This window comes from Diorhabda carinulata, chromosome 7 (genome assembly GCF_026250575.1).
Source record: "Diorhabda carinulata isolate Delta chromosome 7, icDioCari1.1, whole genome shotgun sequence".
Classification (NCBI taxonomy): Eukaryota; Metazoa; Arthropoda; class Insecta; order Coleoptera; family Chrysomelidae; genus Diorhabda; species Diorhabda carinulata.
The window spans coordinates 5863963-5878162 of NC_079466.1; the positions used below are offsets into that span (position 1 = coordinate 5863963).

The window sequence follows — 14200 nt, forward strand, 5'->3', positions numbered from 1 at the left end:
GTGGACCCGAACTTCTTTATTTTAAACGGAATGCTATGTTTTTTTTTGGAATTTACGCGAAATTAAAATATAACTTTATATGAACCATCGCATGCCTAAAGTCCACCATTTTTTAATTATTTCACATTTTCGAAATTTTTGGACACATGCAGCACTTCATTTAAAAAATTATATTTCTAAGTAAAAGTGAGTCAGGTCTAATATTTTTGGGATTTGGACAAATAACACTTACAGCTTTCAAAATCTGTGAAAATCTTGACAAATATTTATATAGGGTCTTGAGAAAATGGTGCCGAATTTCGCTATCTAAAAACTTCAGAAACTTACTTACCATTGGATTCTACGTTTTAAATTAAGGGGACTTCGTTAGTAAATTCTTATATCTCAAATTAACTATTTTTGTAGAAACTTGGAGAAATTGAAATCTTCGACCAAAAAAACAAAAGCTAACATATTAACAAACAAACAATGAAAACAGCTAGACGTTTAAGCGTTGCAAAAGTGTTTATCATGTCCCGTTTAGGATTTGTTAATGAAGAATATTTCAATTTGTTGGTAATATACGGGGATTGTGATGGGGTTATCCTAAACGGGACATGATGAACACTTTTGCAACGCTTAAACGTCTAAAAACAATGAAGATTTCAGTTTCTACAAAAACCGTTAATTTGAAATATATGATTTTAATAACGAAGTCCCCTTTATTTAAAGTATACTATACCTTATATAAAGTTATATTGAAATTTCGCGTAAATTCTAAAAATTTAATAAAAACTATAGCATTCCGTTTAAAATAACGAAGGTTCAGGAAACTGAAATTATTTTAGCTGAAACGAGCATTTCGGAAAATCCTTGCAAGCAAATTTTCAGAACACTAGTCGCTGTACTTTCCTATATACATAATATCGATTCAGCTCGTCGTGAAGGACCCTGTACATAATAAAAAGGACACGAGCACGACCCAACAATAATAAATCACCAAGAGAAAGTGTACAATATCTACCAACATTAAATTATCTAATTTTGCGTCAAATTCGCCAACTTGATATATAGTTACGCTGGCAGATCTATCTAAGGCTTTTAACTTGAATGACAAAAATGTTTCAACCTTGAGGCATCTGTGTGAAACGTCTATAAAATAGGTGGTTTGTTCATATGGATGCCGACATTGACCGCGGTCACGACCTCTACCTTAACCGCGACTCACTTGTTCTGTTCTGATTCTATGAGTGGCACAAGTTTGATTTTGTCTATCGATATGTTTCTACATATCGATGGACTGACATTAAAAAATTATGCCACCAATACCATTCTCGATTTTGCATTTAGATGTTACATTTACTATTTCAAAGTCCATTACAATTCTAAATAGAAATTTTCATGGGTTACATCATAGCAGTTCTTTTAGATTCTTAAAATGGATTGTAAAGTGTTTTTGCATTATTGCTTTTCGCACAAATACTTTATTAGATTTCCTTATTGTTAAAATTGATAGAATTATTAGGATGTAAATATGTGTTTCTAAAATTATTTTGAGCAGTGCGTTTTGCATTCAACTTAAAGGGACACACTATATAACATTTTTATACATAAAAAACGGCGAAGAAACTTCAAACATGATATCATTTCTATTAATGAACATTGACTTATTTACTTTACGCTTTTAAAATTGACCGGTTAAAAAACGGTTATCTTATAGACATTTCTTCATATACTACGTACACAAACAACTTTGATGAATTATATAATGGTTAGTCGTAAATCTTGAAAAAAAAAATCGAAACCTTGGGTTTTCCTTGGAATTCGTCATTCATAACTTGTGTGTTATTGATGGTAAAATATATACTTATAAGTACCTCTTGAAGAACTTGTTTCAAAGAATATTTAAAAAAATTTTTGGACGATAAAATATATAGTAGATTAGGTTGGATAGATGTATTAAATTTATAATTTGGTTGATTATTAATAGCATGCCCATCGGAATACAGTATTTTTCAAAATAACCTATAAAAATATAGTATACTTATATATTTTTATAAAACGTATAATAGAAGTGTCATTTTTAGTCGAATTTTTCTTCGGTAGGCATGACTAGAAGAAAAATGGGAGGCACATCATTTTTCCCATGTTTTGAGACCTCCTGAAAACGATTATGATGGTTTTTCGAATGTCTGTAGTTTATATATACATATCTGTTAAAGCTACAATTCTTATTTTCGTCTCTCGAGCAATTGCTATGGGTCCAATTTGGTGCAAAATTAGCATACATGGCTTTTTTGGCGGCGTATTGATGTTATTAGAGTTTGATTGAAAACAAATGAATATTTCGAGGGGTCGCAGTGCAAAAAAGTGGTTTTTGACCTTTGCTCACCTCTGCAGGTCAAACGAAAAGCGACTGAAAAATGAAATTTCACATGTAGGTTCAATTAGTTGCGAGATGATTTCCTGTCTAAGGTCGAAACTTTCCATCTCCACCCCTCTCCATTTTATGGTCATTTTTGTTATATTTTCTTATTTTTTGGCCAGAAAAAGTTTAACTACAGGGTTTGAACTTCGCATGCAAGTAGGGGTGATGTTGAAGAATTGTCTTTCTCAAGTTCAAAGTTTTCTTCTTCAGTTCTTCTAGCACAAAACACCCGAAATCATTTTGATCGTTGTAATTGTTGAACTGGACCGCCTCCTATTTAATGAATAATCCGAGTATGATCGTTGCTAGGGTGATTTTTTTTTAATTCCCATTTTCGAGATTTCTTGTCATTATGACAATTTTTTCTTTGTTTTCAATTGGAATTGAACAAGAGGGTTCGAGACCACCGGATCTATTGAAATTATGAATTTTCCTTCGAGAGAGAGAGAGAGAGAGTTAACTTGCGAAATGAAAAGTTATTGAGGAATAGCAAATTTTCCATATAAAGAAATAAAATTGAGAATTGATATCATTTCCAAGAAATTCATTTTATGGAAAGACTTGTTTGTGTATTAGTTAAATTCTTCATTCGACGAAAAATTCGACTTTCGTGATGGAGCTCTGCTGCTCACGGTTTTTTTTTCTTAATGATGTACTGCTTCTATTTCTCTTTTCTTACCATTTCGAATTCATATGTGAAAAAATCCTTTCTGCAACCGCCGAAAAAGCGGGATAGAAAGTAGAAATAAATTTACTTTCAGTATTTTGTAAAATATGCTGCCATTTTTGCCTTTGCCTTTTTGAGCACTACAACTTTCACTTATGTAAAGATTTCATTCAATGATGTTGCTCTGAGTTTAATCCATTTCTATGTTCATATTTTAAATCAATATTTATATTCATAATTTACCTAATATAATGTCTGAACTATAGACGAATTTCATATTTATCGCATTCCGTACTAATTGTTATAAAAACGTACTGCAAGTAAAGCAATTTTACTCTTCATAGAATTAGAGACTAGTCTTAACACATTACGACATGTTTAAATTTAGGAATTTTCACATTCACAAACCGACATTACTTCTTACTATGTCTAATCAATAATACCAGATTCCACTTAATAATGGGAAAACCTGTGTAACTTCATGAACAATCCTGGGATCTTCTCGGTCACGTCATTAGTAATCGAAAAGTCTTCATTTAATTCTGCGTTTGAAAGGAAATACACGTTTTGCTTTAACAGATACTTAGTTCTCTTCAAATTTAAGGTCAGCATTAAGTTTAAGTCAAATAGCCTAATCTTGAATAAACTATTTAGATGGTTGCATTCCTTATGTATTTTGTAACCAGTCTATTTAAATATTTATTTTTTCAAATTATTGTATTTAAACGTTGCAACGTGGAAGTAATTCCTAAGATTAATGTTATCTTTTAAATGATATGTAATAAAGGTGTTGATAATCCTAAAGCATATTGTATTAATAAAAAAAAAATTTCATAAAATTACGCTATCAGGTTATAGCATCGAATTATCTATTAAAAATTTTACACATTTGCAGAAGAAGAAACTCCTGCTGAGTTCCATTCGAAGGTATACAAAGGAACATAATATTCATTACATTTTAGGACTGGACTTCTCTTTTTAAAACTAAGCCCAATCAATAATATTCTAAATTAATTGAAATACGTTTTGAAATATTTAACTTCCAATGTAAAGATTGCAGTAGGATATCCTAACAAAATATATTTGAGACAAACGCCGTTCGAGAAAAAGCAAAGACCTTGATTGCACGTATGTGTATAGTACAATTTTTGTAATCTACTCCAGATTAATTATATTCATTATACATCAAATTTGCACTCCTCAAATACAAGGTGTCTCAAAAGAAAGTTCACTTTTGTATTGCTTTGTCAATAGATAGACTGTCTCTTTAGTTCCTATGGGACATTTCTCGGGAGTGTACCGTGCGTTGTGAGTACGTGAGTTTCACTAAAACGGTAATTCGGCGACTGTAGCACATAGAAAATTCAGCAAAGCTCGCAATATTCGCTAAAACTAACCAAAACCTAAACTAAAATCCAAGCGTCCAAAGTCTTCTAGAACGGTCGAAAACGTAGATAGTATTTTTTGCGTGCTGTTGCTTTAAACTGGCATAAAATTCAGTTGGTATAAGAATTGAAGCCTCTGGATGCTGGTCAGATGTTTGACTTCGTAAACCAATTGTTGGACGCGTTCCAACCAACATCTTGTTTTCGGATTAAGCGCATTTTCATCAACAAGCAAAATTGCTGCTACTGGAGTGCAACAACTTCAAAACGAAAGCATTAGAAACCTCTAAATTCGTCTAAAGGTACCGTATGGGCTACGATGTCAGCGAAAGGAATGGGGAAGCACAGTTACAATGAAATTAGAATGATCTGTGCACATGTTAGACGACTTCTTCGTGCCTGAAGTGCAAAACTTTAATGGTTATAACTCCAGCAGGACGGAGCAACCTAACACACGTTCAAAACATATGTGCCACGAGTTGGTGGAGTGGAATTGTTACTGACAAATTGATCTTCAGGAGAGGTGATATAAGTTAGCTTCCACGCAATCCAATTTAACACCTTTAGACTTTTTCCTATGGGGCTATATCAAATCTAAAGTTTACGCTAACAAACCGACTTCCCCGGCACAATTGAATAAAAAAAACTTTCACGAAATGGCAGTCATCACGGAAAATAACTGCTAAGCCGTCAAAGGCAATTTTAATGCTTGATTAAATGAATGCAGTGAGTTATTTTTAAAAGATAAATTCCCAAATAATGTATTTTGATATATATCAAACATTTCTTCAATGAACTCTTTACTTTTCTTCAAATGGATTTTTCAAAACTCGTATCTTATGGTCAGGTTTGCAAAAAATACCCAATTGAACGGAGTCTTGCAGTTGCAGTCAGTATGCAAGACCGAACAGTGCAGGGCTCTTATGATCTAGCAGCATTTTTTACTTGTTTAAACATTGATCTTAATTTTAGTGTTGAAACTTTTGAGTTATAATATAGAGAGAAAACTTCCTTTTAACGTTTATTAAAAATTAACCTTGCCAGAGATGTTCACACAGAATATTTTCCAAAATAATAGCAATGCAGGTATTTGGAATCTTGCGAGAAAAACGTTGTGGTCATTTGCTAGTTCAGTTCTTTTTTGACAATAAATTCATATTTATTTATAATTCATGGTCCAAGTTCTACAGTGTCTAGAAATTTAATGAAATTTAATGACACCGACAGTGTGCAAAATATTTATGGTTGTGGGAAAAAAGAACAGAACAGATGTGATTCTAAGTGTACAGGAAGAACCTAAAAATTTACGTGAAATAAGTAACGATATTTGTGAGACATTTGTAATAAAAAAAAATTAATTTCATCCTCATATAATGTGTGTGTAATTAAGCAATTATAAATAAAATTATGTACATAATACATTTATGAATAACATTATATATAGTTTATACGAAATATCCTCAAAATCTGAACGTTTATTGTGGAATAATTAGAGGAATTATGATCGGAACCAACTTTTACAACACCAGAATTAATTTGTTCGATTCCGAATATTGTTAATCATTTATCATTATGATAATACGTTTGGTTTCAGTACGATCGTGCTTTGGTGATATATTCCATCTCAACCGGATTTTTTTCTTTGATGCTATTTGAAGTCCATAGTTTAAACACCGCGTTACAAAATGTTTGTACATTTTGTATTAAATAAATATTAAGCACCATTACATAGTACACAAAATGTATGAAAAACTTTATAAAAGTCATAAATCACCAATTCGGTGCTCCGCCCATTTTGCCCGACCCTATATATACATAAAAACACGTATTCTAACAAATTTTTCACGTAATATTTGTAGTGTTATAAAGCACAAAAATTTGGAAACAGAATTTGAAAAAATATACAAATTTTCTTAATTCTAGATACATGTTTAAAATATTTTTCGTCAGGCACAAATCCATACATGTTAGATTATTTCCAGAGGTCAAAGCCCTTTTACTCGTGTATTGTGAAGACGAAAATTATACTAGAGATGGTTTCCACTAGAGGGAAATTAGGACATGAGTTTGAAAAGAAATTCAGTTCGACCTTATGCGTCAATACCGTAAGGGTTGTACTGTCGTATTATTTCGTTCCATTCTATTCATTTATTAGGGAGACTGAATGAGAAAGGTTTATCGATGTCTTTGTCTACATACCTACATGCTCGGCTAAGTAAAAATGTGGGGAAGATATGAAAGGAAGATTGAATTGCGAATGCATGCTTGGTTGATTACTGATAGATATTGTCTTAAAGTTAAGGGAAACTTTTACATAGTAAGATAAGAAGACATATTGTAAAATGTAACAAAAACATCAATCAACAAGTGATTTATATAAAATTTAGGAATTTTTTAGTGAAAAATAAAATAACACATTTTAGATAAATTCGAGTAATCTAAAACTACTCGATCCATCCATCCATCGAGCAATGCAGGCGGACCAGAACAAGACAAACAAACAAGACAAAACCAAAATACATACTTCACACAGAAGCATTTACGTGCTATAACCGAATATGAAAACAGAATCCCCTGTACGAATCTTCTAGAAAATAGAAGACCAAGAATTTTTACCCGAAAAAATAAGAGCAATAGACCGACTAGGAGTTTCCGTAAGAAAATTAGCGCGCGAATACCATGCTCCAAAGAGTACGATATTTCGTGAGTTATCAAGAAATGGTCAAAAATACCGAAAAAGACGAAAATGTCATGAACGTACTTCAAACCAATTAGAACGGATACCGAGCTGCTGCATTTTGCGAATTAGAAGTCATTTTTATGGACGATGAAAAATGCTTCACACTTGCCAAAACAGATGAGTGCCCTATCAATGTAAAATATTTATTGGTACAATACTTCAATAAGAGAATTGGGATCTGAAAGTTGAAATGTGAATTAATTTATTGGAGTTGCATATATTATATATGTATAAGCCGTAGATACTATTCGTCAAGGTTCTGTCCTTGTGAGATCTCATTGTCAAATTTCACGTATCAGATCGAATTGAAATGAGTAAAACGTTTTCTAATAATCTTTATTATAATTTGCTATCTTATGTAACACAACTTGAATTTTGATAAATATTGGTTTGAGTCAATAAGATTAGATGCCGGACTGATTCTGTAAATAGCTGAAAAGGAAAAAACGTGTTAGCATTTTTATGCAAATCTATCGATTACTAGTCCACCTGGTTTCCGGCCGATGACGAAAAATTCTTTATGTGGAATATTAAATAGACGAAAATATTCAATAGACGTTTATTATAGATTCCTTACAAGAAAAACGCATCAATGAATATATTTTTAATGGAGCACCGGATATTACCGTGACCTCTTTAAAACTACTACTAAATTTTTAAAAGAGATGTTCGTAGGCTTTGAATAGGTACATAATTATAATGTGAAGGGTTTAATATATCTAGTAGTTATCTGTTAGAGAACGAACGTTAAAAACATTTTAAGATTTTGAGGAGATCCGATAGCCAATAAAATAGTCTGACATAATAAATATTAACACTTGTTTATACATGCTTTATGCGAACACTGAGCCAAAAAAGGGTTTATAATCATTCTCAAGCGTATAAAATCAGTTTTACGTGATGAATCTTCTTGATTTAAGTTCTCTGTAAATAGAAAATCAGTTTAAAATAACGGATCAAAACGTTTTTACTTGTTATTTCAAACTGCTTTTCTATCAAGAGTCCTAAAATCAAGACGATTCATCACGAAAACCATAGAAACAGATATAAGAAGCAGAAATCAATTTTATAAACTCAAACAACTCCGACCATCACAATAACGCCGTTCTCTGTTTGTTCAAATATTATCAAGTAAAAAAGTTTCGCTAAAATCCCAATCTAAGTTTGGATGCACATAAATATGCTTGTCTCTCATGGGTGAAACGATAAAATTCTCATTTTTTAGACTCTATTGGTTAATTAGTAATTTTTGACACAATTTTAGTTTTGAACAATGAAGTTTATTCTACTTCAATGCAATTGTTTGTGATGTGAAAAACGTGGAAAGAGTCAAAGGACGGAGAATGCGAAGTCCAGCGACTGGGATAGATTTGCAATTCTTCACTCTAATTTACTGGTTGCCACAATTATTTATTGAGCTGTGTGATGAAAAGTGATTTTTTTCGCTAATTTTAACATTCATAAACAATAACAATGCTTATTATTGTTTTACAAGGTAATCTAACAACAAAATTACTTCCAAAAAAATTGATGCTAGATTGTAGATTGTTTAAGCAATCGTTTCGGATTTCCAGCAACTCTATACCTATTCCTAGAAGATATTTAGTACATTCATTGTTTTGATGCCAAAATATTTTCCAATGTGATAGCTCTTCTTTGTCGAGGTGCCCAAGCCTTTAGATGAAATGGGAAAGGTTATCACAGAACATGTACTCTGATATCTTTATGGCTTGCTAGCAGAATCTGTGGTTGTCGTCCTCAGCCATGCCTATAGTCTTAAGGTAGCCTGTCAAAAGCTACCCGTTCAATTCGTTACTCATGTACTACCAGTTAACATCTCTCCCAATGTCGAAACCCTATCTCGCTTTGGAGCCGAAGTACTGCAATCGCACCGCTCTTTTGCATTTGGATCAGAATCATGATGGTTGTTTCAGTATTGACATGATCAATAATGATTTAGTAATACCTTTTAGACATCCAAGGGGAATTGCTTTCTTCTTGGCCAAGAACTTGCAGTTAAACTGCCGTGTTCATAGCTGTAACACTCAAATTCCTCTTGGACAAACTCGGACTAGCTTTGATTAAATTTATTCACTTACTACTCACATTCAGGAAAAACTTGACCTATAGACCCATATTATGGACAATGAGTCCTACATATATATATATATATATATATATATATATATATATATATATATATATATATATATATATATATATATATATATATATATATTAGTAATTGGGAGACGTCAAATTCTATTGACAGAATATATTAGATATAAATACTCGTTTAGATTCGAGAAAAACAACTTTTTATGGTCATGGACCACACATTAGCTTTTAAGATCTAAGGACGAATTAATAATATGCGACTTTCTACTGATATTGATTTTCGCTTATAAGCAAATTTTTTCTTCATATTCCAGCGAGTAGAAGAGAGATGCACATTGAAATTAAAATTTCCTACGATCTCTTTCTTGAGTTACAAGCCAAGAATTTGCTGACACTGTAAAATATAATATATCTTACTTAGAATAGACTACGGAAGTGTTGACACCACACACCGCCATTGCTAGCGCAGGTCAGGGATCACTTTCCAAACAAAGTTTTTACTGCGTTGACGATCGTATATGTATTTGTATATATGTTATTGATTGTGATTTCTGAGTTTTTCGTATTTTCTTTGATAAATTTTGTAAAAAAAATACCTTCTGGCACTAAACACATTACCTTCTAATACAACAGTGAACTAATTAAACACTTTTCAAATTATTTTATAAAACGCACTCACAAACTTTATTTGGAAAGTGAACTATTACAATATGACGGACGGGACGTCACGCTCCTGTTGTATGCTTATCCTTATAGCTGTTTATGTCATTATTTTAGTTTTTCAGTTTCTGTCTAGCTCTTGTAATGAAAACACCTTATTTATAATTGAAATGAAAGTTTTTTTTTTCTTAAAAACGAATTTTAAAAATATTTATCTAGCGTTTATACGAAGTTCTGATGTGTACATTAACTGATAAATATTTGTCTGTCTGTCGCTTTTATTTTTTATTTAGAAAATATTCAACTATAAGATTTTAAGACCTTTTTTTTATATAAATGGTGGATCCAAGTCTAATCTTCAGTTATAGAGCGATGCACCAAATTCTGTTAATTCTTTCTAAAACGATCTAAATGTTGTTGAGAAAGTTGCATACGAGTGCTGTTTTGTTCCGGTGTTATCGAATGCAGCACTCATTTTGCAAAGGTCTTTCTATAACCCAAGACTTCAGTCAGAAGAATACTCACACTGCATGATGAGATGTCTAAGGCTTTTATGAAGTCTCTCTCGGTCAATCTTACATAATCCTATCCAGTATTCTTGATTTGCTTTCTGCTATTAATACGTTTTTTGGACGTTTTCACATGGATTATCTTAGAGACTTAAGTTGAATATGAGTCTGTCTACTCTTTAAAAACTAAAAATTATATTTCTGCTAGATATTTAAGTTCTAACAGAGCCATCTTTTACTGAACGACAGAACTTGATCCATAGTCGATTGTTTGGTATATACTTCAGAACCCCAATCACTTGTTAAATAAATATATTTACAAGTGATTAAAAACCACCACAATCCAATAATTTGATAATCTTTTGTTTGTTGTATTGTTTATAAAGGTGACACGAATATGAATACTCATTATTTTTTAATGTTATATTTTTTTTTTTTGTATTATTGAGTCCAGCTCTTGATTTCAATTCTTCTATTTAGAAATACTTATAGTTTTTAATCTGTCCAAACAGTATAGTTTCAAACATTACTTATTAAAATGTTGTATCTAATGCAAATAATGTTCGTGTTTACTAATAAAATATGATACTGATGTACTAATTTTGTTTCAGGAAGATGAGAAAGTTATAGAACTAGTAAATAAATACGGAGCCAAAAAATGGACATTAATAGCACGACATTTAAAAGGCCGAATAGGTAAACAGTGTAGAGAAAGATGGCATAACCATCTTAATCCAAAAATCAAGAAAAGTGCTTGGACAGAACAAGAGGATGAACTTATTTACCAAGCCCATCAGATGTACGGTAATCAATGGGCTAGGATAGCGAAGTTATTGCCAGGTAGAACGGATAATGCAATTAAAAATCACTGGAATTCAACTATGAGACGAAAATACGAAGCGGAAAATAGAGAAAATGGTGAATCGAGACGTGGAAGACACAGGAAAAATGTTAGACTTACAGATGCTAATGTTTATTCACAATATCCACAACAGAGGCACCAGGCTCTGCAAGTTGGTGATAGAATTTCACTGAAACAAGAAAATGTAATTACAAAATTTGAAGAGGTATTAATAAGTAGTTAGTTGGTCGTAGACGTTGTAAATAAAATGGACAAGTTATGAATACTATCGAACTTGATTAAAAAACTTTTACGATTACCTTTTTGCAAATGATCCCAAATATATTGTAGTAAGTTTTCGTCCAGTATAATTTAGTCAACTTAGTCGATATTATCTCAAAAAATTACTTCATAGTTTTGGAAGAGCAAACTTTCTGAGAGTGTGTTCATAATTCGACAACTAACTATATATATTATCTCTTTATAAATAATTTTATTTTTCAATAATCACCCTCAATCTAAACTTGTGTAAGTTATCTGCCCATTCGAAAATAATACTTATTTATCTTATCTTTATGCCTTTCCATCTATCAGATTGGTACTTGGTATCCTTTACCGCCAATGTTTTTTTACATATTCTCCTGACTCTGAAAAGTATTCTCCTTCTCCCGATTTTTCCCTTTCTTTCAACCTATTTCCTCCCATCTTTTCTTATCTTGATTTTCCTCCTCGCTTTTTCTTCTTTTTTAATTAATGATTATAGATATTTACCTTGTCATTTTACTAATGATTCCTTTTTCTATTTTTTTTAATTGTTCTATTTATTTTGCTTCAATTTTAATCACGTGTTTATTCTAAATTACTCATTTCTCTCTACATCAAGTAGAGTAATAAGAATTCATATTAAAATATCCTCGAATGAAATATACTTTTCCTAAAGTTTTATATTTTATATTTTTTCTCACCTCCCATTTTTTCAAAATTTTAAAAACTGATCTTGTTCATTTGTCATTTCAGTTTAGTTTTTGTCATTTTCGTCTCCAACTTGAATTTTTATAGTGTTTTCTTAATTTGTATCTAGCTTGTAAATATTTCATACTTTACACATTTTTTAGGATTGGACCGTTGAAATGTATGATCAAGCAAGTAGTCAATCGAGTACAGGAGGCTTTTCTGCAGGGGCCCCTACTCCTAGTCCAACATCTCAGTCTGTGCCTAACACTTATGAGCGAACAAATCCATCACCTCCACAAGCAACGCAAAATAGCAACGATCCTATGTCTTCTTACAATTACGTCAACATCTACCCCAATCAACATTCACCTGTAAAATTAACACCATTGAATGATGAAGCCTTATCAGATTTTGACATGGGTTTCTACAATTCACCTGGTGTGAGTCCACTTAAAATGGCGAATAGGCATTTTATTAAAGCAAGTAAGTATTAATTTGAAAAAATATTAAGTATTAAAGTGAGAAATAACAATGGAAAATTCTTAAAGACAAAGATACTTTCCCCGATCAAATTCAATATGGTATTTCTACAAATGAACAAAACCCTTATAAATTTAAATATTTTTTGTAATACTTCTTGGTTGGTGAATTTTATCATATTGTTAGTTTATAGTTTGGAAGTTTCAAGTTTTTTTCTGATGATAAAATCATCAAAAAACCATGTGCATTGAATTTTTTCATTCTACTTTTAAATTAATATTCTTACAATGCATGTGAATTTCATTAAAATTTTGGATTTATGTTCCTCTTCGTTTCATCCACTTAGCCCAGATAAAATAAAAAATAATACAACTACCAAAATATATGGAGCAAACTAAAATAAAGTAGTAGAAGTCACATACAAATGTAGAAGCACTTGAACTTTATCTGTTGAATTTCAACAATAAAGATCCTATACTAGATATTATTAAATTTTTTTATAATTTTTTAGAAGTTAACCAATCACATTATACCCAAACTACACAAGTACCTGTAACCTCTATCACCAACGGACCCCGTTCAACTACTCCTCCGATTTTGAGGAGAGGAAAGTCACGTAAACGACATGACAGTGCCGAAGCAGAGGAAATCAATGTTATGGATCCGGTACCGGCTAAACTGGAAATGGACCTCATTGATTCAGGAAAATCTTCATTTTTCAGTCCATTGAGGAATGGACCTTCTCCCATAAAGCAGCTACCTTTTAGTCCTTCACAGTTTTTGAATAGTCCAAATATTGCCAACCTCACATTTGATGTTACTATGTCTTCAACTCCCAAGTCTTCACAGAATGGACAAATTTCTACACCTGTAAAAGATAAATCCAGAACGGTAAGTTGATACTAAATACATTTCCTATTTTGGTGAAATTTGGAAACATTTTCAGCTATTGAGTGTTCCTGTTGGCATAATGGCAGTCTAAAATTCAGTGTAGAACATAATTAATCATTTCAGAGCTTTGAACTTGATTGATCTATTTATTGTGGTATCATGTAGCTGACTAATCTTTGGTTGTTTCATATAAAAATTAGTAATTACCGACAATCTGGAAGAAGAAATTTTAGACCTATGACTAAAGTTTATTTTATACATGATCCCCGAAATTATGGGTTTTGTATGGTCTTCTGAGTAGTTTACTGTAGTACCATAACTCATTTGATTATTTTTACATTTTTAGGATTGATCCATTGATGAAACATGTATTCAGTAAACCATTTTCTGTAAATCAATTATATGGGGTATAATTGAATGAATATTTTCTATCTTTTTATAACTGTAAATAGATAAAAGATCTAAATAACAATTGAATCCAATTGAAATTTGAGTTGAATGTATATTTAATATATCAAATCACTTCCTGGGTGATCAAGTCATAATTT

General features: G+C 31.5%; 1 protein-coding gene across 11 annotated transcripts in view; it reads left to right on the plus strand.

The window, feature by feature from the left end:
* LOC130896465 (myb-related protein A) overlaps nt 1-14200 on the plus strand; it is a 106463-nt gene that overhangs the window by 77341 nt on the left and 14922 nt on the right. For 6 of the 11 annotated variants that reach the window (XM_057804604.1, XM_057804606.1, XM_057804608.1 and 3 more), the window contains exons 4-6: nt 11098-11553; nt 12443-12764; nt 13273-13652. In XM_057804604.1, coding sequence (XP_057660587.1) covers nt 11098-11553; nt 12443-12764; nt 13273-13652 — 1158 coding nt within the window. The remainder of the gene's footprint in view (nt 1-11097; nt 11554-12442; nt 12765-13272; nt 13653-14200) is intronic. The other 5 variants (XM_057804605.1, XM_057804609.1, XM_057804610.1 and 2 more) reach the window with 1 other exon arrangement.